The following is a 23,334-nucleotide window of genomic DNA, read 5'->3' as shown; positions in this document are numbered from 1 at the left end:
CCAAGAAGCCCAAGTGGCAGTGCCAGCAGCACCTCACAGATGGAGGAAGCAGCCCCGTGCAGTCCTCACGTGCCACTGCACTCTGTCACAGGGCTTTCATAACTGGGACCAATGCAGCCAAACAATGATGCACAGCAGAATGATGGCAGGTCCTGTGTTTGAAAGCAGGGCAAACCAGCCAGCATGAAAAATAGCCCTTTGAACAATGCTTCAGACACTGCACCATGCAGAGACATTTACTCTCCTTTGCTATGAGTACAAGAGAAGCAACACTGAGCTGCAGCACCAGTGCTGAGCGAGCTTTTGCATCCCCACAGCTGCACCGTGCTTGTCCATGCTGCAGAGACAAGGTGAGCACAAGGCAGGTGATGACGGAGTAACTAACCTGGTATTTCTAAGCAGAAACACATGATACAACAGTCCAAGAGTTACACAGGAGCTTAGTGGCTACAAAGAAAAATCATGCTGCTATAATAAAGAGTACAGAAAAGGGAAACTCCCTATGTGTGGTTCACACCTTAAAGTTGAAGGAAACCTTCACATCTTCTTTTACAATAACAATACAGAAGAACTACAGTTTTGGCTGTAGCTGCAAAATGTTGTTACTGCCCATTAAAATGGTGTTATTGTTCTAGGATGAGCCACAGAGGGATAAAATATGACTGGGCCAAGGGAACCTTGGTGGAAGAACAGTTACCTTACCAGGAGGGCAAAGCAGGACAGACAAAGCTGGGAACAAAGACTAACCAGCTGTAAGATCACTGCTTGACCAAACAGAAAGCTAAATATTGCTATTTGGCTACAGCAAGGTAAAACAGCACAGTGCGAGATGGGGAAAATTAGGATGCACAAAAAGGATGGGAAAGTGCTGAGGGAGGCACCACTCAATGACTGCAGGGAATAACAAGGGCTGCACCTTCCAGAGCAGAGCTCTGAATATAAAACAGCGACTTGTGGCAAGTACAACGGGACCATGGAAGAAGGAGGTGCTAGAAAGCGATAATGGAACACTGTGACAGAGAGCTATGGCTGGGATGTGCAGAGGTTCTCAAGGCATGGGGAGGTGAGGAAAGAGCCCGTGGCAACTGTGACATGAGGAGAAAAGGGGAGATGCAGCTTCACGGAGTGAGGATGCCCTTGAGGATTCAAATACCAGGTAAATGGAGCAGAATAGGGAGTAGGAGCCCAAATCTGACCTCCATGACTCCAATAAAATATTATAGGGAAAGAGGATAAGGAAGGAAAGAAGACAGACGGAGTCCTGCTGAGCCTGGGCACGCTGTTCCCTGAGCTGGGTAAAGCTCCCTGGGAGGTCTGAACCTGGGCACTGCGAAGAAGGTGGCCTAAAAGCTGGGCTGCTGGGGAGAACTGGAGAGTGCAGAGAGGCACGGGGGCAGCTCCAGGAGCCACTGAGGGCAGTCTGTGGGGCACGGGCAGATGCTGAAGGGCATTTAGGGGGCAGCTGTTAACGGGCACCTGAGAACAGTTCATTATGGGGATGCTTGAAGGGCATTTTGGGGCTCACAGGTGCCTGGAAAGCTGTAGGGGGTGCTGTCAGGGGGTCTCTGTGGTGGGGTTTGGAGGTCGCCGGCAGGACCCGGAGGGGTGATTGGGCTGTCACCGAAAACGACGGGATAAATAAACCTTTCTAACACAGACAATATTTGTTACAATTAAAGATTTTCCAGCCAACAGGGGGAAAGGGGGAAATGGCCGAGTCCCTAAGGGGCGCCTTGGCGGATGTGAGGTGGTCACAGGCAGACCCCTGAGGGGTCGTTGTGAGGGGAGAGGACTGGGATGTGAGGGGGATCGCCGGCAGCTCCCTGAGGGACGGGCTCGGTGGCAGGCCCCAGGGGAAAGCTTCGGGGGTCTCTGGCAACTCCCAAAGCGGCGGCCCGGGCTGGCGGAGGCACGGACCGTGCCGGGCGGGAGGGAGAGGCGGCAGCACCGAGCGTAACGCGGAGGCAGCGCCGGCCGCAGCGCCGCCAGGACCCCGAGGCCCTGCCCGCGGCCCCCTCCCGCCGCACGCACCTTCTGGCGGATCTGCCCGGACGTCGAGACTTTGCGGATAAGCTTCTGCAAGGAGCCGGGCTCCTGCTCCGGCTCGCTGTCCGACGACTCCTCGGGCGCGGCGCCGGCGGCCGGCTCTGGCTGTGTCTGTTCAGCCCCCGCCGCCGCCATGCTGCACGGACCGGCGGCGCGCCCGGCGCCCCCTACCGGCCCCGCGCGCGCGGCGCCCCCCAGCGGCGGCCGCGTCACATGGCGGCGGCGGAGGAGCGGGAGGGGCCTGGGGCGGGGAAGGGCCCGGCCGCCGTAGCGGGACGGTCACGGCCGCCCTGCCCCTCCGCGGCTCCCTACGAGCGCCCGAGCGCCGATCGCAACGGCTCGGCCGTAGCTCCTTGGAGCCTGGACAAAGGTGTTCAGCCTAGCCCTCCCCAATGAGGCGAGCCCGACAGCCGGGACCGCGGTCCTCATTCCTTCCCATTCTTCGTGGCTACTGCAGCACAGAATCACAAAGTCACTCGGGTTGGAAAAGACCTCTGCCATCAGCGAGTCCGACCCATAACCAAACACCACCTTGTCAAGACCACAGCACTGGGTGCCACGTTCCGTCATTCCTTGAACACCTCCACGGAGGAGCACACCACCTCCTCCCTGGACAGCCCCTCCCAAAGCTCTCCCCGCGCTCCCAGGATTTAAAGAAATGCTGCGAGCACACCCTGCCGTGCAGCCCGCTCCCCGAAGGGCCCCTCAGGGGCGCTGAGGCCGGGCCGCTCCCGCTGCCGAGCCCGCAGCACCCCCAGCCCGGCCCCACTCCATTGGCAGTGGCCAGGTAATTTCCTCCCGCCTCTCCAACACCCATCGGCCACGGGCAGTGCAGTGCTCCTGCTGAGATCTCGCGGAGATGTGTGAGGGGAAAGCGTCTGTCACGAAACCCGTCCTGTCATGTATTTGCTCCGAGCTGTCTTCAAACACAGCAGGTCCAGAGATGCCATCGCTCCCGGAGCGCATCCCTCTCCGAGAGCTGGCGAGCTCTTTGCAAACAGAGTCCCGCCACATCAAAGCCGCGGAGTCAGGAAATTGGATCTGCTCTCCCCCAGCGGTAAACAGGAGGAGCAGGCCATAGGTCTGACTCGGTAGATCAACATAACACCAGAACCATAAGAAAGGGAAGATAAAAGGCAAACAGTTCTGTCTAGAGACCGATTTTTTGCTGAGAGGTATCAGGATCTGCTGTCTGAAGGGCCAGAGAAAAGTCCAGCTTGTCCTGCAGGACAGGGAACTGCAGGAACCAGCAGAAAACCCTCATTGCTCTCTGAGTAAATGACCAGCATGAGCTGAACAAATAGCATCTCAAAGTGCTTTCCCAAGCCCGGACAAAAGAACAGATTTAATAACCATTTAACAACCATTTCCTCCCCACTGCACAACAGAGCGCACTGTGATTTTGTCCCACTTAGCTTACAGAAGTCATCACCACAGCTGAATTTAAGAGGAAGGCAGGCAGCAACAGAGGCCCCTCACAACGTTGACATATAAGAAATTTAAAAAAATAATAAAAATAATCAGATCTCTGAGTTTACTGGTCCCATACTTACAGGTCTCAGGTCTGGTAGCCAGAAACGCTGAAGGAAACACCTTGGTGGAGAAAGATACACTTTGAAGTAAGACCTGTTCCCCCTTCTTCTCTTAGATCTTTAAAGGATTTTCTGAACTCCTGTTCTCCAAGACCAGCATATTTACAACCAGTAATTTCTTCAACTTTACTGTATCTTCTGTGTGTTCTCAAGCCACCAACAAATTAGTAATAAAAATACCAGGGAAAATCCCCAGACATCCAGCAAATGCTTGACCCTCCCCAAAGCTGAAATCACACAGACATTATCCTGATCACAAACACCTGGAACTGGCCGGGTTCTTTAGCACCCAGTGCAGAGCAAACATTGTGCCTCTTGCAATTCAAGCTAAGGTGAGACACCTGTGACTAATGGACAGCACTGAGGAACAGGTGTGTTAGGGGACAGCACTGATGGAACTCTGAAGTCAGCTGTGGTCTTAATTAACTGCTTCCAGCATCTTAATCAAGACCAGTTTACAGAAGCTAACAGATGGAAGTGTAAAGTTCTTAATTCTATTTTCCAGAGTGTAGGGCAGGAAACATAAGTCCATATTAATAAATGTGGGCCCTGCATTCAGACTTTCCAGGGAAATTTAAACCAGGGACACTGAAAAGCAGATTTAAAGCAAAAATGAGAAAAATAAAACACCAGATGTTTTACATGCAAAATGTAATTAGCTGATGCAACTCACTTCAGCAAAAACCTACATGAGATTCAGGAAAATATCTGACATTTACATGGATAATGAGAATATCCAGATGAACAAGAAAAAACAAAGTTTGCAGAATGCAATCTCATTTCTTAGAGCATAAACCAACTGCTGGCAGATGGATGTTGGGAAAGGCTCCTCAGGGAAGGCTGTGCCATAATTTCCTCCTTAATTTTCCTGCACCTTCTTTTGAAGCAGTTGCCTACAGGAAACTAGATTAAATACAGACTTTGTCTGGACTTGTACTTCTGTTTGGCATTCTATATAGGGAGCTTTAAGCAATTCATTGACAGTGCACATTTATCTCATCTTTAATAACATGGTTATTAAGCATATTGCTAGAAAGCTAATACTGTTTATCAGCATTGCCTGTGCTGTGGGAGACAACTTGTGAGACATTTAATGGTACAGAAAGTTAATGTAAAAGCCACATGGGGACAGTGCAAGCACAGAAAAAAATTCACTGGCTGAATTTGGTAAAGCATCAACGCAAAAGCAACCAAAAGGAAATAAAATGAGTTTTGCACAGTCTGCTGAGAAACTTTGATGAATCACCCATGGCTGCAAGCCAGCCTTCCAGGCTAGGATTTCGTTCACTGGCACTTCAAAGTCACAGCCTCTGACACTGAGTAAGTCCAGGCAGGCTGCATAAACCGTCATTTAAGCTCTCACCAGTGCTGAAAGCAACCAACCTTTTTATTAGGCAGCCCTGAAAGCAGAAGTCATGATATGGCAGATGTCCTGTCATCCTCTGGTAGCTTGAGTAAGAACCAGGTGTTGTGTTGCCCATTACAAGGTGAATCTTGTAATAAGCAATACAGACTCCTGATGTCATGTCTACTGACCTCAGGGCTGATCCCTGGAAGACCATGTATGAACTGAGAACATGCAGATTACTAGAAACTTAGGTCCTACATTTGTAATTGAAGCCAGACAACATAGCTCCTTTGTCAGCCTGTTCTTTTAATCACTCATCAGTTGAGGGTGAATTCTTGTCCTCTTCATCAGGTGTATTTTTTAGCTTCTGACGAGCAAACTCCTCAAAAACAAGCTCTGCTTCGCTGTAATGAAAGAAACACAGGTCTTTCAAAATGATGTTACTCTGTCTTTACACCAGTAGACTGTAGGCAACGCACAGGATGAAGAAAAGAAGCCCACAACAGACTGGTAGTGTTTCCTTTGTCTCAAAGTGATTTGGATCACATTCCCACAGGCACCATCTTCACTGGTGCTATTCTAGCTAAAATGAAAAGCAGTTGATTGAGCAAGTCAAGGCACAAACTGAGGATGTTTTCAATCTGTACTGAATCATGTCCACTCCAGATACATATTTATCAGCTAGCTGAACAGCCTAGAGCTTGCAAGGGGCTTTGTCCAGGAATGAAATGTGAAACATTTCACCCTTATTCCTTCTATACTAAAATAGAGACACATGGTCAAACCTAATAAGTTCCTTACACTTCCAGCTATAAAGCACAAACACATCCCTCCTGGGTGTGTTTGTGCTGTTAGGGAAAACACAATCTCTTAATCTCTCTTCATGTGGCCATTTGCTGCTGATTAACTCAGAGCAGTCATTTGTCAGGCCACAGTAACTTGCTCACTTTGAATTTTAAGCTGGGGATTTCTGGACAGTTTTGAGGAGTTTTAAGAAGAGTCAATGCACAAATGTAGCTAGAATGTGAAATACTAAAAGAAACTTACCCATCCTTCCCTGCAGTCACGAGCATGCAGCAAAGGAGGAAAAGAGACACACTGAGTAGTCAGAACAGCAGATGGCTGAAACACTTGCAAAATGTTTAATGCAAAAAACGTACAGACTGACGAGTCAGAGCAGTGACAAGAGCAGGATTTGCAGCAGTACAAGCAGAATTCCAGAAAGTCTCAAAATATGCATAACTACACCTGATCAGGCAAATCTCAATCTCCCAAATGGAAAAGCATTCCAGCAATGCTGCCCAAGCTATCTGAAGGGCTGAGGAACAAAGACAGATTTTCCCATCTACACTTGCTCATGGTCACAGCTGTGGGGGACATCTGTGCACTCACCTGGGTTCTGAGCTGACAGTGCTTGCATGACATGATGTCAGCTTTAATTGCTCTATCACTGTGATTCAAAAAGTCAGCTTAGACTTAGATGAGGAGACAATGCTTTTGTTCAATAAACATGAAGGCATTAAAACTAGAGGTCAAAGTACAGAAATACCTCAGGGATCTCTCATCAGATGGGTTAAGGCTTTTGGAGCAACACTCCTGATTTCATCTTGCCCTAAAAATGGTTTCAAGACTTTTGGCACTTGTGTTTCTTTAGTGGGATCTTTCCTAACCACACTATAACAAATCCTGCTTACTAGCAGGACTCCTTGAAAGCTGTTTCAGCACAGCCTAAAAAAACCAGAAGACTGTATTTGCAGGGATTTTATTGTTCTCACATTTATTTTAGGAAGGCATAGTCACTTAACTGGCTTACTTCTCATGGCTTTGGGTCAGGGAGCAAAGCACCCTTGTTCTACAGAAGCAAAAATCTGGGGCACTTCATTGACTGGATAACTCACTACCTGGAGACTTCCCATCCACAACACACACTGCCAGAAAAGTCAGCATTAAAAGTGTGCCAAAGGGGGCAACTCAAGCCAAAATGCCTCAAAGGATGGCTCATGTAAAGACACTCCTGATGGAATCTCTCCAGACCAGGACAGAAGCCAAGATGAAGTCTGGAAAGTCTCAGGGCATGTATGCTTGATTGACATGGATTTAAAATGAAACATTTAGAACTTCTAAAATTTCCAACATATAAAGCATCATTTTTCTCCTTTAGTCTGCTCTCTTTCCCCTCTTGGAGGTACCTTCATTACTATGGGAACAGTGATATCAGTGATGTGGGTGAAGCTGAGCAAGATCCCCACCAGTGATCTGAAACTGATTTTACAAAATGGAGTGAGGGGGGAAATAGCTATTGCTTCAATTGGGCACAGACTTAACTGTCAGATACATGATTACTGAGTCAATACACAGATAGTGTGGCAGCAGAGTAGTGCTTGTAATGTACCTCAGATGGAAGATTACATTCAAAAATGCACCACTGCACCTTCAGGCTGCAACACTAACTCCAACATGCTCCAATTGCATGCTAGCAGAAGTTAGATCCACTCCAGAGTTTTCTGGTTGTCCTGTGGCTTATTTAATATTATAATACTGAAAAATTCTCAGAAAATGGGTAGACTTTTACTTTTTTAATTAGCATTCCAGCAATTGTTTTGAGGGTTGGGATGGGAGGGGGATTGATGAGGGTCCAGAATACCATCATCCTCCCAGGGGAGGGTTTTCTGGAATCTTTTATTATGCAGCCACAGAAATTATTCCATATAATTCAAGTCATAACATGTGGTAATTTTCAGTATAAACTTTCATTTAACCTCTCTTAACTTGATGGGGGAGAAAAGAGAAAGAGATTGGATTTTGTTATTTTCCAAGACATTCAATGCCTTAAAATGTCCTAATTTCGGAAAGTCACAATACCAAAACAGGGAAAGTATTGCTTTATTTTACTGTTAGAGGGATAAAGCAGTCCTGGGTTTCTTGAAAACAGCCCTTTTGTGCAAGTTTAATCGGGGAGCAGATAAATGACCATTTGTTGAACAACAGCCAAAACAAAGGCCAGTGTCCAAGACATAGGCCCACAAAACGTAAAACATCAGAAGATTGGCAGGAAAACCCCAGACCGAAGAATTCATGCTGAGACCACAGCCTTGAGGAAAACTCAGCAGGAACTTCTGGGCTAACTGCTGACCAGAAAGGTCTTGGAAGCATGAAGAAACACAGCCCAGTTTGAATCTATCTTTAAAAGAAACAGATCCTTACGCATTTTTTGTCAACAGGCGGAACAGACAGACTGCCAATGTGACAGGAGCTGCTTTGCCTAAAAATAACCACATGTGAACCACATGGGTCCAAAAACAGTCACAAACACAGCACACATGAAACATGCAAATCCTGGCCTAGCAGAAGATCAAGAGAAGGAAGTGATAAACACAGGGAGGCAAAGGTAGCAAGCTGTTTCTTTTCTGTCTCCTGCAGGCACAGGGAAGAAAGATCAAGCAATCTGCAATAGCCATGCACTGTGACAGACCTGCTGTTTGCTGAGTGATGAATGCTTCAGAGCTTGCTCACAGACAGCTAGAGAGGGCAAAGCCATCTGCTGTGAAACAGAGCACACAGCACTTGCTCGCACTTGCTCTCACTTGCCCCAGCTTGGCCCTGAAAAAATCACCTCATGTTCTTGGGAAGCTCTTGTGTTTCTGAGGCTCCCTGTACTCCAGTCAGCCCTGCATGATTAAATGCATTGATGCTACACATTTTAGTTCTGCCATAAATCACCTTGGCTAGAGAAAAGGATATTCCCCCACTGCAAAATAAATCACAGTATGTGGCATTTTTTAATCCCACTCCAGCTTTAACTCCATAAGATGGTTGCTCTGACTTCTTTCTTTTCTTCCAGCTGTGCCTTAAGACAGTCAAGTGAGCAGGAAGGTGCAGTAGGCAAACAGGTCACTACTGACTCGTCAATAAATACAAAAGGGAATAGAAAAAGAAGACAAGGAGTGATCTCAAAATTCCCTGTGCATGCACATCTGCCTACACTCACTGCAGAGGCTGCTGAACAAGCCAACAAAGAAAAATTCCATCTTTTGGGACCTTTGAGATTCCACACACTGTTTGTTGAAGCTCCATCTCTACAATTAAGCCTGGATTTGCTTGATTCCAAATTAGATGGCATTTCACCAATGAAACACATTATGTTTCTCAGAGTTCATGAGCTAAAGTGGTAGAAGAAAAAATTAAAAAGCCTGAACTCACAACTGGGAAAAGTGATAAAGCACAGTGCATGGAAAACTACCAACCAATAAAGCTGAAAAGTGTTTCAGTTTACCAGCTTCATATGGGAGACTGTTTTATTCCCTGTAATAAGCTCAGACACCACATTCCAGCACAGTTTTCAAGTCAGCTATTCAGGCTTCAGAGGAATTTTCTGTTGTGTTAGAGGATCTGTTTTTAAGAGAAAGCACTTATTTCCTGTGTTAACCATTTGCAGGGCTTTCCCATGGGAGAGCTCCTGAAATTACCTGCATTTTTTTCAGTTTATAAGAAACCTGGTATTTCCATCTGTACAAAATGCATGGAACATAGCTGACACTTCTGACAGCAGGCTTCTAGAAGACTTTGATGTAGCAAACAACATGTGGGCTGTGCCTCTGGTAAGAGGATGTGCTGGGGGAAGTGATCTGAGAAATATTGCAGGTCTCCATTTTCCTGGTAAAGTCTCTGCCCACATCCTTTTGAGTGTACTGTATAAAGGAGTACATCATCCCTCCTTTGAAATCATCTTAGAAGGGAGAATTGCCTGACTTCCATTTTTTCTCATATTACAAATGCTTCTGCCAAAAGTATAAAGTAATAAAAAGTGGTTGTTGACATTTTTAACACAAAAAAAGTCATGTTATAAAAATTCACGCCATCCTAAAAATGTAAAATTCTTTACAGTTGCCTAAACCTTTGGATGAGCCTTGTTAGAAGTTTTCAAGCTTTCCTTGGTGTCCATGAAAGCTCCTGAGCTGCCCAGAGGCACTAGATGGCCCTCACCAGCCACATTCCTGGGATCACCAGTGCCATCCCAGCCTCCACCACTTCTGTGCCAAGAGAATGTGCTGGCACTGCTCACAGCAGGGGCCTTCCCAGGGAAAATTATCTTCCTGTAGTGCAACTGTTAGAGGAGAGATAAAAGCTACCTTTGCCCACTCCAGCACATCCATAATTAGCAAAGCCTGATTCCCAACCAGAGCATCTGAATGTGGAGTGGATCACCAGCTCTCTTCTCATTGCTCACATTTGATTCCTCCAACAATTTCACACAGTAAGGACTCAAGTCACCCCCTTCTAATGCTTCCAGTATAGACCAAAGCATTTATCTCTGGATAACTCTTCTCAAAGGTCCTACTGTCACTCTGATGTGAAAGTTTCATGTTCTTAGAAACAGCAGCTTTAACTCAGTTTGGGCACAAAGAGAAAATGACAGAAAAAAAAAAAAGAGCACAAAAGCAGCCATGGCTTTTGTTTGAAACCCACTAAACTTTGTCCCAGTATGGAGAGTAGGACAAGATGGCTCATCTGTAACAGCCCCAGCAGGAAAGGGCTGATGTGTCTGGTGGTCAAGAGAGGCTTCAGATGCTGTACAGGAGCTTCTGATTTGGTGTGAGCACCTTGCAACCTCTGGTGCTCACCACTGGTGAACAGAGCCAGCCAGGGCCTGAGGAAGTGGGAGCATGCTCTGACAGCCTGTGGATTTGGCATCTGATCCCAAGCCCAAGATGCCTGGGTAAGGCTTGCTCCTCACACTGTTACAGAGGTCACTCACTTCCACACAGAGACCTAACATTGAAGAGATGTTGCTCTTGGATAAACCATTGACAAAGAAGGCCACATCACAGACACCATGGCAAATGCCACATCAAGTAACAGGGACTCAAGAATCATCAGTGGTTTTATCACCTCTTCATTCTGCTTAAAAGTATTTGGCTTTGTAAAATGCTCATGAGTGTTAGGTATTTTCTATGTCAGATTTTTTATTTTTTGCTTATACTGCAATCTGGCTGGCAATTGCTGACAGATTCATAGAGGATATTTTGCACTGCAATCATAGGATTTAACTGTGCAGAGCGTCCTCAAACCCCTCACTCTGAGCTGTGATTCCATACATGAAAGATGAAAGGGAACGTGACTCTTTCCCATTTTCTCCTGTCTTTGCATCCCTGCTCTCTGTTATTTAGTGCCTGGAGGTTGATGCATACATACACACACACAAACACACACATATATAGACACACAACCACACAGTACAGCTCCATACTGGGGCCTTGCAGGCTCTGAAGGCTTCCTGTAGCACAAATCACTCTAAGCCTTACAATGGTGAGATCTCACCCGAGGCTGTTAATGAACAAAGGCAAAAACCAGGTGTAACTGACCTGCTGGGTTCTTTTCCTCAGGTTTGGGGTGCATGAGACGAAATGGCAGCTCTGTGCCCACTTCACTTTAGGGAGAAGAAAGAATGCATCAGATCCACAGCTCCACACACATGCCTGGTTCAGCCTCCTTCCTCCTTAGGCCAGCCTGAGCCCTCAGCTCCAGCTTCACCCATTCTTTCATATTTTTCTAATCATAATTTTCCTCTCAAAAAAAGTTAAGCTCAAATTTCTCCACAAATATCCCAGGCATATTCACTTACATAGACTGGGTTTATTGTGTGCTGAATGTACTTGCATGTATATAAAATCAAAAGATATTTTTGTAATAGCTTCATTTTCACAGGAGAACCACAAACTACTTTATTCTAACAGCTTAAGGGACAGTTGCTTTTTTTAGGGAGGTGAGAATTGCAATAAAAAAGAGAATAAAGAGATGGACTAACAACTAGGACTGCATGGTCTGAAAAGGAAGAAGACATTTACCTGGAAGTGAGGTCTCCCAGTATGCTACAAAAGAAAACAAGGAGAAGAACAAAGAATATTTAATGTCTCTCTATTCTGGTGCTCCAACAAGTGCTGTTTAATTGGTGGACTACTGAAATAACTTTCCTCATGTACTGTTCTCTAGTTGCCACAAATTCAACTGAACTTGTTTTTAAAAAAGATAGCCTTACTTTTTCACATCATTCCCATGGACAAAGAGTCTAAGTTTTTGAACTCCTGACCAAATGTTGGGCATGGCCCCTTTTCCAAGAGCCAAAAGGCAAGTGGATGCCCACAGAATGCAGCAGGCATTTTATCACACTTTAGGCAAATCTTTGATGCATTTTTATACTAGAATAAAGCATAGATAAATGAAATACAAAGGTAAACGGTGACTAGCATCAACTGAGAGTCACTATCCTGGTCCTTTTTTGCACTGTTAGATCCTGGATCTAACTCACGTCGATAACATCAGCTTTACCCAGAAACCCAGAAAGGTTCTGTACTGGCTGAGAACAGAACCTGAGCTACAGGATTTATGACTCTCAGGCACCTTCTGCTTCTCACCTTCTGCTCTGGGAGAACAGCCATGCCAACATAAGAGGTTCACACCAAGTTTCACCTCACTTCTCACAAAATAGGTTATAGCTTTGAAACAATAACTGCAATGCAAACCAGAGGTTCCTACTTCAACCATGAAGTTATATGGTATCTAAGGAGAGTTACACAAACCATTTGGCTCAGGACAAGTTCTTTGGATAGGCCAAGGCTGTTTTCCAGGCAATTTATGCTTTACAGGGAGCCTCACATCCTATAACATGTGCCCTTTCTCTTGGGGTGGACTGTTCTGGTCTCTCCTCACCCATCAGTGACAAACACACTCCCCTCCCTTAACTCAAGGCAGATGTAGCAAAAAGTGTGTTACACTTACCCTGGAACAGTGAGCTTCACTTTGATCTTGTAGGAAACCAGAATCCCCATCACTGTCTTGTCTATTCCATCCTTAATGCTGCCAGAGAAAACAGAGAGCGGGGTGAGGTGGCACAGCAGTATAGCAACAACACACACCTGGAGCAAGAACAAGGGGAACATCCTGGAAGGGGAGGGCAGGCAAGCCTCAGGTGCAGCCAATACTTCTCCAGGTCTGTGATCCCCATTCACCCTGAAGGAATATGATGGTTTTAGTAATGGTGCCACATGCATCCTTTCGGGCACAACAAAGTCCTGAGGGAAGTGTCTCCTCCATGCTCCCCTCTTCTCTGTAACTCTCCTACAACCTGGGGCCATTTAAAACTCCACTCACATGGTACTAGAAGCCAAGTTGGTGTCCTCATCCTTCAGTTTTCCATCCAGAGCTATTTCCCGTGTCTCCCGGTTATTTGCAAGCAAGGGCAGAACTGTCAGGGTCTTGGTCAGGCTACTGTTTGGCTGCACCTTTTCACTGAAAATAAGAAGGGAAGTGATACACTGTGGTTTGTTACACACCCAACTAGGAGAGTTCAAAACAGGTTACAAAGCTGCCCAAAAGGAGAGGAATTTATCTGTGCAAATTCAGTTGTCAACAATACAGATGTCCACCTCTAATCTAGTCAGCAAAATTGCCTTTCTAATCAACAGAGAAAAACAAGCACTTACAGAAAATGCCTAATTTCACATTAAGGCAGAAAAGTAAGTCAAAACCACAGAATAATGAATAGTTTAGATTGGAAAAGCCCTTTAAGATTACCAAGTCCAACCACTAACCCCACACTGCCAAGGCCACCAGTGAACCGTGTCCCAAAGTGCCACATTGATTTTTCCTAATATCTAATCTACACCTCCCTGAGTGCGACTTGAGGCCACACCCTCTGTGCTGCAAAGCTCTGAATTTGGACAAAATTAATCTAGCTAAGAATACCAATACTGAATGGAAAACATGTCCCCAAGCTACAGAGCACAACACCAGACAAATATAAAGCACCTGGGTATGCTGAACCCTCCTCCCAGTGTGAAGTTCAGAGCTGCACTGCCATACAGTGAAAAGAAGCAAGTGGCTCTCTATAACATGTACAGACTCAATGTTTCTGTGGGCTTTGTCAGGTCAGAAGAAACCAAATTAAATGCTCTTGCTCAAGCAAGAGTGTCCATGACTTCTAGTCAAACAGCAGCACCTTTCAGAAAAGTTTTGCATCTCTATTTAAAGATTTCCAGCAACTGGGAACCTTCTGCTGCCACCACTAAGCTCGTGTAGCAGATAATTACTCTTCAAACCTCTTCTGCAACATCCCCATTCCCTGAAAAAAACATGAGAATCTCTGCTGCTCTGTGAAAAGGGGACCAGCTGCTGAGTGGTGTGGCACACACGAGGTAAGAGCACTGTAACAGCAGGAGACTGCCAGACTGTAGTATGAGAGCCTCTCATCACTGATGACAAGGGTAATTAAAAGGGTGTGAAGGAGCAGGAGCATTCACTCACTGTGCTTCCTCAGCAGCCACCACTTTGGTGTAGAAGTCACTGGAGTACAGCACCACATTGGCCACCTGCTCCACTGAGGGAGAAAGAGGAAAGCAGACACTCAGGGGTGTGCATGCACCACAAACAACACAGTTGCCCCCACCCCAAGGCCCAGGAATGGGAAACATGGTGAAGAAAGCAGAAAACCCCATCCATTTAGAGCCTGAAGGGACCATCAGGACAGAAAGCCTGACCTGGACAAACAGCACACCAGTGGCCAAAGTCTGTCTTCCCTGAAAGGCACCTGGCCTTGATTTGGAGACAACAAAGTCAGTAACACACAGTTTCTCTTGGGATCCTCTCTTTCCATTGTAAAGATGTCCCTCTTCCCTCTCAGTTTGGGTCTGCTTTTATCTCTGGTCCTGATATCTCTTGTGCACAGCCCATGCATGTGCATTCAGGAGAGAGCATCAGCACAGAGCCTGGGATAACAAATGGCTCATGTTCTCCAATCCTACACAAAAAAATCCCAGGGTAATTCTGACTGAAACACTGAAGAGGAGAGAATCTGGGACCAACAAGGTCTTTTTAAGCCTAATAGAGGCATAAAAAAGAGCCTAAAAATATTTGGGAATCACAGTACATCCCAGACTGGCAGTGAAACACCTTTCTCTGCTATCATTCTGTAGGAGCCTCAGCCATTTTGGTCTCTCCCTGCCTTCTTTTCTCTTTCCCATCCTTTGTCTTTCAGACTGTCTTCCCCAGCTCTGCAGCTTGTGGGATGAAAACATGTAGTGTCACATATAAAACACTGGCACAGCAATGAAGCTCAGCCCTTGCCCTCAGCTTCCTCAGGAGCAATGACACTGTTGCTGGCAGAGTTTCCCACACTGCCAGAGGTTTCTGGAATGCCAGGCAAAGCTGTATGTTATCTAGGCACATTCACAGTCAGCAGGAGCATCACACTGACAGGGAGCCCTTCCCACTGACCTCCCAATAAGGGTGCATTTCCCCCACTGTTCCCAGACCTGCATTGCCCACTGCAGGAGCCAGACCCCTTCTCTTTTTCTGTGGGGGAAAATCTGGTACCTGAAATTAGGACATACAAGTAACCACAGGAATCAGGAGAAAAGCTACAGCACTTCACTTGACAAACAGCAAAGAAACAGCAACACACAGGGGGAAGGGACAAATTCCTGATATCCCCAACTGCCTTCTTAAACTGTTACAAGCACTAAATTCTGTCTCTCTTTCAGACCTATTGCACTCAAAGAATCTCAAGCAACAGTAAAAACATACCCTGGACTTTGATCTTCTTCACAGTTTTGTCTGTGTTGTTGTTGATGGTGACAGTGACTGGAATGGGCTCACCATGGTAGTATACCTAGAAGGAATGTGATGCTCAGAAATCCAGCCAGGAGACTTTTTCCAAGCCCTAACCCCTCTAGTTCCCCCAGATTACACCTCACAGGTAGGGGAAATGACCCCTCCCAGTGATTCATGACCCCTCCTTCAATGACTTCAAATGTGTTTGGTAGGGCTTCAACCACCCCTACAGTAATCACTGACAGAAATTACATTAGAGCCCTTGAGTGCTGGGACAAGTCAGTCTCAGCTGAGAAAGCAGCAAATGCCCATTGGCCTGCAGATACCATGATGGCCCCAGCCCCAGGGCAAACACCCCCTCACCTCTTTACTGAGGCAGGCTTTCATGTGCAGGGGCTTGTTGGACATGAAGAACTGCCAGGTGGTCTCTGCACAAGGCTGGGGTCCTGGGTTCTCCGGAGCATACTGCACCTTACGGATCAGCAGACGTGCAGAGTTCCTGGGAAGGAGCAGAGGACACCATGGTGACACCCAGTGCTTGGCAGAGGCAGGAGCTCTGCATTCCCACGTGCTTACACCCAGGAAGTCACTGACAAGGGGGCAAAGCTGAACAAACAACCCAGGTGCACCACTGGACCACCCATCCCCTTAAGGCAAAGCTGAAGAGAGACACATCCTGTTACCTCCTATGAATTCTCTCTTCCACATTTTCTGTTGAGAAAGCTTTCACCTCAAAGTCCACCCCACAAGTCTGCCAGACAGAGAAAGGACAGCTGTGAAATCAGGATCAGAAGACAGGAACATCTGCAGATGTTTCAGTATCTTTCTGCACACCAGAAATTGGCAGACTCCTGCCAGCTGCAAATTATTCTGGCTTCCCACCACTGTCACAGGCATCTCTGACAACTGGTGTTGGCACATTCACCTGTTCTACAGGGCTTCTGATGAATGAGACCAGCCTCTGAGAGCTGCCATCCCTGCTCCTGAAAGGCTTCCTGTGAGACCAGTGCTGGAAAGGTCACATCCTAAGACTGACCAGTGTGCTATTGCTGCCTGGCCCACCCTGGTTTCTGAACTGAATTTCTGAGTTGGCTTTGTAACGCCAAAACCAGCATCTAAGGAGTGGAAGTGATCATGCCAAGCTAACCTTTGCTTTAACAGGTTTACAGCACTGTGGGGCACCTGTGTGAGTTCCAGGTAATTCTCTACAGAGATATTTTTGCTAGAATATTCCCTGTCTTAAAACACAGGTTAGCCTTTATGCACTAGATTCTATTCTACAACCCTCATCCCACTTTGCCCAGCTGATTGCCTAGCTCTGCTGTCCAGACAAGCATCCAGTCAAGTATAAAAGGAATATTTTTAACAGTATCAGAAACTTTGCAGAACATATAATTATTTAGTGATTTTTTTTCTACAGGGTTTTTGTTCTGTTTACTCATACATACAAGCCAGCTCTTCTCTGCATTTTATTCAGGGCAGGTCTCAACACATGTTATTTATAGCAATCTGTGAGATTTTAGGCACTCAGTCTTCTTTTCTTTCATGTAGCCTCACAGCCACAATCATTTTATGTGCAGCCAAAGCACAAATCATGTGATAGTCTTAAAGAAGCTACAACACTGCAGATTTTGTAGTCTTGCTGCTATTTGTTTGGATTCCCTTTCTTATTCTGAGGATTTCAACTCCAATTCTGTGACACATACTTGTAGCCCTAAGTTCCTGACATTTGTAAAATCCGTATCACCTTCTACACTCTCAAGCTAAACAAATTCATTTTTTTTTTCCATCTAACTTTCCTTAACCACAATAAGCTTAAGTGTCCCACTGGTCTCACCTTATCAACATCACGAGGTGCAGGCTGCAGACAGACTGAGCAAGGCAGGTAATCTGGAAACTGTGGGAGGAAGAAGAGGAAATGGCCCAAACCAATAGTACACAGATGCTTTAGGTAACACACTGCTCACAAAAGCAGTCCTGAAAACAAGGGGTCACTCATTGTAAAGCCATAACCCTTTGGAATTCTGGCTAGTATACTTGTCTTGTATGAACAAATCCCTTTCTTCCAAAAATACTTTAAAAGTCAAGAAAGAAAAAAAAAGTCCATGCACAATGTGAATCTTCCTCAGGAACACTAAGACAGACATATGACTGACAGCACTGGAAGGATTTCCAGTCAGAATTTGGCAGTCAGCTGTCAAAGACCTTTTCATCTCCTTATTTGATCCAAACTTTTTAAAGGAAAAGGATTTGGCACTGGGAAAATGGTAAAAAGTATTCCAGCCCCTCAGGAATGGGAAGGCAAGAATATGGGGCTGTTGCTAGCATAAAGCCATTGCAAATTCCCTTGCCTTTTTTAAGAAAGCACTTCTCACAGTGGTGTGATCACTGCACAGTTAGGATCTTCTTGCACTTTACCTCTCAGGATTGCAAGAAGAAAGAAAAACATTGGTAACACCACCTGTCACTCAAAATTGGAACTTGCAGAACATGAATTCACTATAAATTCCCATCTTCAGTCCATCACCAGGCCTCAACAGCCTGGTAACTACAAACAAGAAGAGAATCAGAAGCTCTTCTGAAATACTTACTGTAAAGAAAAAGGGATAAGCATTTTTCCCCAGCTTCTTTAGCAGAGATTCCTGCAAGAGGGTGAGAGACTCTGGCTTGTCAGCAGGTGGGTACACCTGGACCCTGGAGAAGAACAGGTCCCGGCGGAAGGCGAGGCCGATCACGTCGATGTCCTCCTGGCCGTAGCGGAACACGCACGTCAGCGACACAAACACTGGCAAGAAGCACAGGACAGGTGAAGCAGGCAGCAGGAAAACGGTGAAGCCAGGCAGAGATGGGGACACCTCCTGCCTCAGGGAGATATGGGAACTCATTTCAACACTTGCATAACCCAGTGAGTACTCATCCCATGTGGAACAACAGACAACATTGATAAGAAGCTCATTCACTGAGGCAGAGTTACATTAGTACCCTTCAAAGGTTCTATTTTAGCATCTCACTCAGAAACACAATTTCTGAGAAATACATTGCATAAAACCTCAAACCTTTTTTCCCCTTGATAATTGCAGGATCCACCAATACAACACCATCTGAAAGAAAGGGAAAAATGAAGATTAACATAGATAAAAGCAGGGTTGAGAGCAGGAAGAGCAGCACATAACCTCGTGGACTTACCTACAGGTTCTACATTCCCTATGTTGTCAATGTAGTCCCGCTTTCCCAGGTAGATGGTCAGCTGTGTGGAGAGGATGACCACAGTTGAACTTTAAAATGTTTGTGGTTGTTGAGGGAAGGGGGACACACACATCAGAGAGCTATAAATTTTGCAGAGATCAGAACAATTCCATTTTAAGTGGAATTTCTTTTTTCCAGCAAACAAGCAACCCCCCACCAGACTCAACAGGATTATTCACATGCAGGACATCAGAACTGAAGACCTGATCTAGACCAACTCCCAAAGGTACAACACAAATACTTGTGCATGGGACAAAGAAGTGTAGATTTAAAAATTTTTGGTGCTGTCAGGTTGGAAAGACAATGAATCAGGTTTGTTTTACACATTTACCAGTAGAAGTACAACCCAGGAGGAAAGTGAGGTGAGCTGCCTTCCCTTGTATTATAACATATGAAAAGTTTGCCCTAAAAACTGTTTACATCATCTCCTCAAACTTAGTGGTAATATGGGTCACCCTCCTTCTTCAGAAAAAATAAAGGGGGCAGGAAAGAGCTTTCTAATAAGTCTTCAGTCTGACTACAGGTAAAACTCAAACCTAAATAAGCCCATTATTACTGTACTCACAGCTTTGTCACGGGTGCTTTTTCTGAAGATAACTTGTTTTGGAGGAGAATCAGCATTCTTCCCACCAGTCCCAGTCTTTTGAGACTCAGGGCGGCTCATGGTCAAAGACAGGGATGTGACTGCGGGTGAATGAAGCTTTTCTGTCCCAAAATATCCTGTGCCAGATGCCTGGGAAAAATAGGTGGATGAGATAAAAGCAGCAGGTAAAGCACTGAACTCCTGGTGCTGTTTCAGACCTCCTCACACATCCAAATGGTGGCTCTCTCTAAAAGCTACCAAGGTGGTTTGTGTTGATAAGGAGTCAGGCCAATCCCCAAATAAGAACTCATCTGTGCTGTTGCATTTTCCTCAACCAGAACCCAGTGCAGCCCATTATGGGCAGAGCAGCACTGAGCTCAAACCAGAATCCACTATAAGGATAGACCAGTCCAGCCACCTGCCCAGAAAGGCAACAATTATACTTAGAGGTAGGGAACAGCTTGCAGCTGAGGCGTAGAAAACACATGGAATAAAAAATATGGAATAAAAATTCTTCAGGAGGAGAAAAATAAGGAGGGAGAGAAAAGAGCAGGAAGGAAGAGAATGGGGGAAAATAAGAGAAGCAGTGGAAAAAAAGAAGGGAAGAAGAGAAAGGGGAGAGCACAAGGGCACAAGAGATATCCAGAGAGAGAAGCCCAGAAAACCTAAGTGGTACGAAGTAGAGAGATTAACCTTTCATTCTGTTCTAAGTCACAAAATAGCATCCAGTTAATGATCAGACAGCAAATTTAAAGTAAGGTGAAGCATTTCCCCATTTAACAGAAGATTCAAGGTGGCTCTGGTAATCACAATATGATTGAATTTTGAATTGAAAATTGAATCACAGGATTAGACACATTCACAGGGAAAAAGGTTTTTGGCAGCTGTTGGAGGAGGATCCAGGAGCAACCTTAACCCTGTAAGATTCTGAAGCAGAGGAGCAGCATCGGGAAAGGATGATGCCACACATACCCTGTCCTTACACTCCTCACCATCAGAGCTGTGTGAATGAGAGCACTGTGTTACAGACCCCAGCTCTGATGGAGTATGAGTGTCCTTGCAGTTTGCTCCAATTCTATTTCTCAGCTTGCTTTCCCATTTTAAAACTGCTTCAAGAGTAAAACGGGGCCTATTTGCAGACAACAAACCATAGAAAAAGGAAACACTTGGCTTCTTGGGAAGCTGAAAAAAATGTAAGTCAGACATTAGAAGCAGACCATACACATGTAAGCATTTCTGTTTTCATTAAGTAGGTTTTTCAAGCCCAGACCAGTATTTGTTGCTGACTAGACATGCTGTAGACTCAAACAAACACACCAGCAAATAACATTAAATACCTTGTTGTGCTCAAAGTGGCACAGGAGCTTCCACAGACACTGATGGGAACTTCTAAATTATTGAAGAAAGATGAATTTTCCAAGGCAGCTGTGTCCTATGCTTCTTTGCACCTACCAGAGGGAATTACTGCCCTCTTCACAAGCAAGGAAGACAATTTGTAGGGGATTGGAAAGCTCGTCTCTAGTTGCGTCCATCCAGGATTTCAATAATTAATCCCTCTGCAAGAGCAAATATTGTACCTGGGTTGAGATTCAGCTGGGAAGTGGTTAAGTCAGCAACAACAAGGCATTACCTAAGGACACTCAGCTAGTCAGTGAAGAGGTCTACAACATCCTATTCACATGTTTTGCCAGGAATTACGTAGCACAGGACAGCTACTGAAAGCAGTTTATTCTTAAGCTCTATCTCCTCCTTCCTAGGGCTGCAAGACATGCAGCCTGGTAAGAAACTGAACAGACAAGAGCCATTTATGAAAAAGGGAGTTTATAAAACACTAAAATGCCATTTTGATGGCCTGTCAAACACTGAGAACAATGCACTATTCTCATGATCACTAAGCAATTTATCTATTACTGCTTCACCAGCAGCCAACTGACATGCTGATGCAAAACAATAGACTGCTGGCTTGTACAATCTCCTCCTCAATTTACTTAAAAAACCACATCTGGGATTTAAGAAACACAGATATTTCAATTAACTTCAGCTTTGCTGTTCCTTAATCTTCCAAGGGTAGCTTCCCCCCCCCCACCAGTGAATTTGGCCCTGCTATTTTGCACAACAGAATATGTTAACTTTTGGCTTGTGAGCTGTAGGAACAGCTGTAGCTTTCCTCTGGCTGCATCTGTTCATTTGATTACAAGGATCACATGATATCCTGTCTACTTGCCAGCCTAACAGCTCCCTCCAGCTCAAGCAACCTTACAGTCACAGATCAAGCTTTTCACAAACAATCACTGACATTTGCCTGAATATAGTGGCCAGGGCTACACAAATTACTCAAAAAAAAAGAATGACAGAACCAATGCTCCTCAGCTCTTTCAGGGTTCCAGCAATATTTTATTAACTAGAGGTGGATTATTTGGAGAGATTAATCACTATTCTGTAAATCAACTCTGACAAACACAAGCCAGCCAGGCTGGTACCACAGAAATTCACACGTGCCTGTGCTGCAGAAGGGAAGCCAGGTCCTTATTGTAGGAAGTAAGGAAGAAACCCCAGAGATGAAACTCAATCACACTTTGCAAATGCAAAAGGGAGGAAGCTGGTTTTGTACAAGTCTGTGCTGCAGCCACTGCAGGGTTATTAGTTCTCCAGGAGAGGATGAGCATTCCTGTTGGCCTGATGTACCACTGCAAACATCTTCAGAGGATCTTGGAAACAGCTTCTCTGTAACAAATGCTCCTAGTGCACCCTTAATCCTGAGAAAGGTGCCCAACCCACCCCCAAATCCACTTGAAGGGTAGCTCCACCTCTGGCAGCAAAACTGCTACAGCCACCTCCGCACTGCAGGCTCCTTCATTTGCTCTTCTTCTCTCTGCAGACTGGAGCAGAAAAGGAAGCAATAGAAGTAATCAAACTATAGGGAAAAAAGAAAAGCTAAAATTGCTCACTAGAATTTCTTACATACCTTGGTGCTAAGGAACCCTAATCTAAAATGCTTAAGGATTTAGCTAGCTGGCTTTTATCCTTCAGCATTGTTAACCTGCTTCATAATGGCATCAATGGGCCTAGCAAAGCCCTTGGGGTAAGATCTGTGTCCATGCTCTAGAAAAACACAAGTGCAGCAGTCTAAATTATAAACATCCTAAACCCATTCTGATCCTCCTCAGCAGAGCCTGCATTTTTTATTATGCTAATCTCCCAATAATCTTTCATCATGCTGACTTGCCACTTCGTGATCTGCTTTCCTGCAGTAACCAAGGTCACCTGGACTCGTGGCAGGTGCCTTTTCAAGGACCATATGCCACTGCAACAGGCAGAAGAAAAAATACCTTGCCCTTAGAATCTGTTCAGAACACCAACTTTCCATTTTTGCTACAGTTCTCACATCCATGAGCTGAATAAAAGCTTATTTTCTGATGAAAAACAGAGGGTGGCCAGTGACAGCTATTGGTTATGAAATTTGTATCCTGAAGAGCTGAAGACTGCTTCATCACTCTGAAGCTGGAACCAGAGCAGTATCTTCAACAGGGTTTTTGTGTTTTTAAAGAAATGTGCAACTCCTATCCCTGTCTTAAAAGCTTGACAAGCTAGCAGTCAAAGCCTCACAGCAGAAGAAGACACCTATTTTTAGGAGTGTTTGAAATACAGATCCTGATTTCCTCAGTTCAGTAGTTTATCTAAAACATCCAACAATATATCAACCTTTCAAGGACAGAGACAGAGGCACTTGTTCAATGAGGCAAGACTTTCTTCAGGCTCAAGGCAGGACTACTGAGACCGTGCAAGCCCAGGCTGCACCTGCAGGACATCTAGCCCCAAGCTCAGAACGTTATCCTTTTTCCCCCTCGACACCAAATTCCACAATTCACCAGGAAAACGTATTTCAGATCCGCCTCTGCACTTATTCCAAACAA

General features: G+C 45.4%; 1 protein-coding gene across 1 annotated transcript; it reads right to left on the bottom strand.

Moving 5' to 3' along the window:
- Positions 1 to 3,372: 3,372 nt before the first annotated feature.
- SAG (S-antigen visual arrestin) lies at positions 3,373 to 21,041 on the bottom strand. Its single transcript, XM_066556873.1, has 16 exons — positions 20,758 to 21,041; positions 19,403 to 19,570; positions 18,778 to 18,838; positions 18,648 to 18,692; positions 18,183 to 18,376; positions 17,429 to 17,488; positions 16,275 to 16,342; positions 15,955 to 16,090; positions 15,565 to 15,649; positions 14,287 to 14,359; positions 13,135 to 13,272; positions 12,763 to 12,840; positions 11,832 to 11,855; positions 11,349 to 11,413; positions 6,034 to 6,043; positions 3,373 to 5,390 (listed from the first exon to the last, which is right to left on the bottom strand). The coding sequence occupies exons 2-16, from the start codon at positions 19,499 to 19,501 to the stop codon at positions 5,297 to 5,299; spliced, it is 1,230 nt and encodes a 409-aa protein (XP_066412970.1). The 5' UTR covers positions 19,502 to 19,570; positions 20,758 to 21,041; the 3' UTR covers positions 3,373 to 5,296.
- Positions 21,042 to 23,334: the final 2,293 nt, after the last annotated feature.

The sequence above is a fragment of the Molothrus aeneus genome, chromosome 10, assembly GCF_037042795.1.
Source record: "Molothrus aeneus isolate 106 chromosome 10, BPBGC_Maene_1.0, whole genome shotgun sequence".
NCBI lineage: Eukaryota > Metazoa > Chordata > Aves > Passeriformes > Icteridae > Molothrus > Molothrus aeneus.
Note: the sequence above shows the minus strand (reverse complement) of the source record. Positions and strands in the feature narration are given on the sequence as shown.

Bases quoted from the DNA above. Each gene is read 5' to 3' on its own strand.
- SAG (XM_066556873.1), bottom strand. From the start codon at position 19,501: ATGAGCCGCCCTGAGTCTCAAAAGACTGGGACTGGTGGGAAGAATGCT. The intron at 18,377-18,647 runs GTTTGAGGTTTT...GCTTCTTGCCAG, and splicing joins AATTATCAAGGGGAAAAAAG to TGTTTGTGTCGCTGACGTGC. The intron at 13,273-14,286 runs GTGAGTGAATGC...TCTTATTTTCAG, and splicing joins GTGGCTGCTGAGGAAGCACA to TGAAAAGGTGCAGCCAAACA.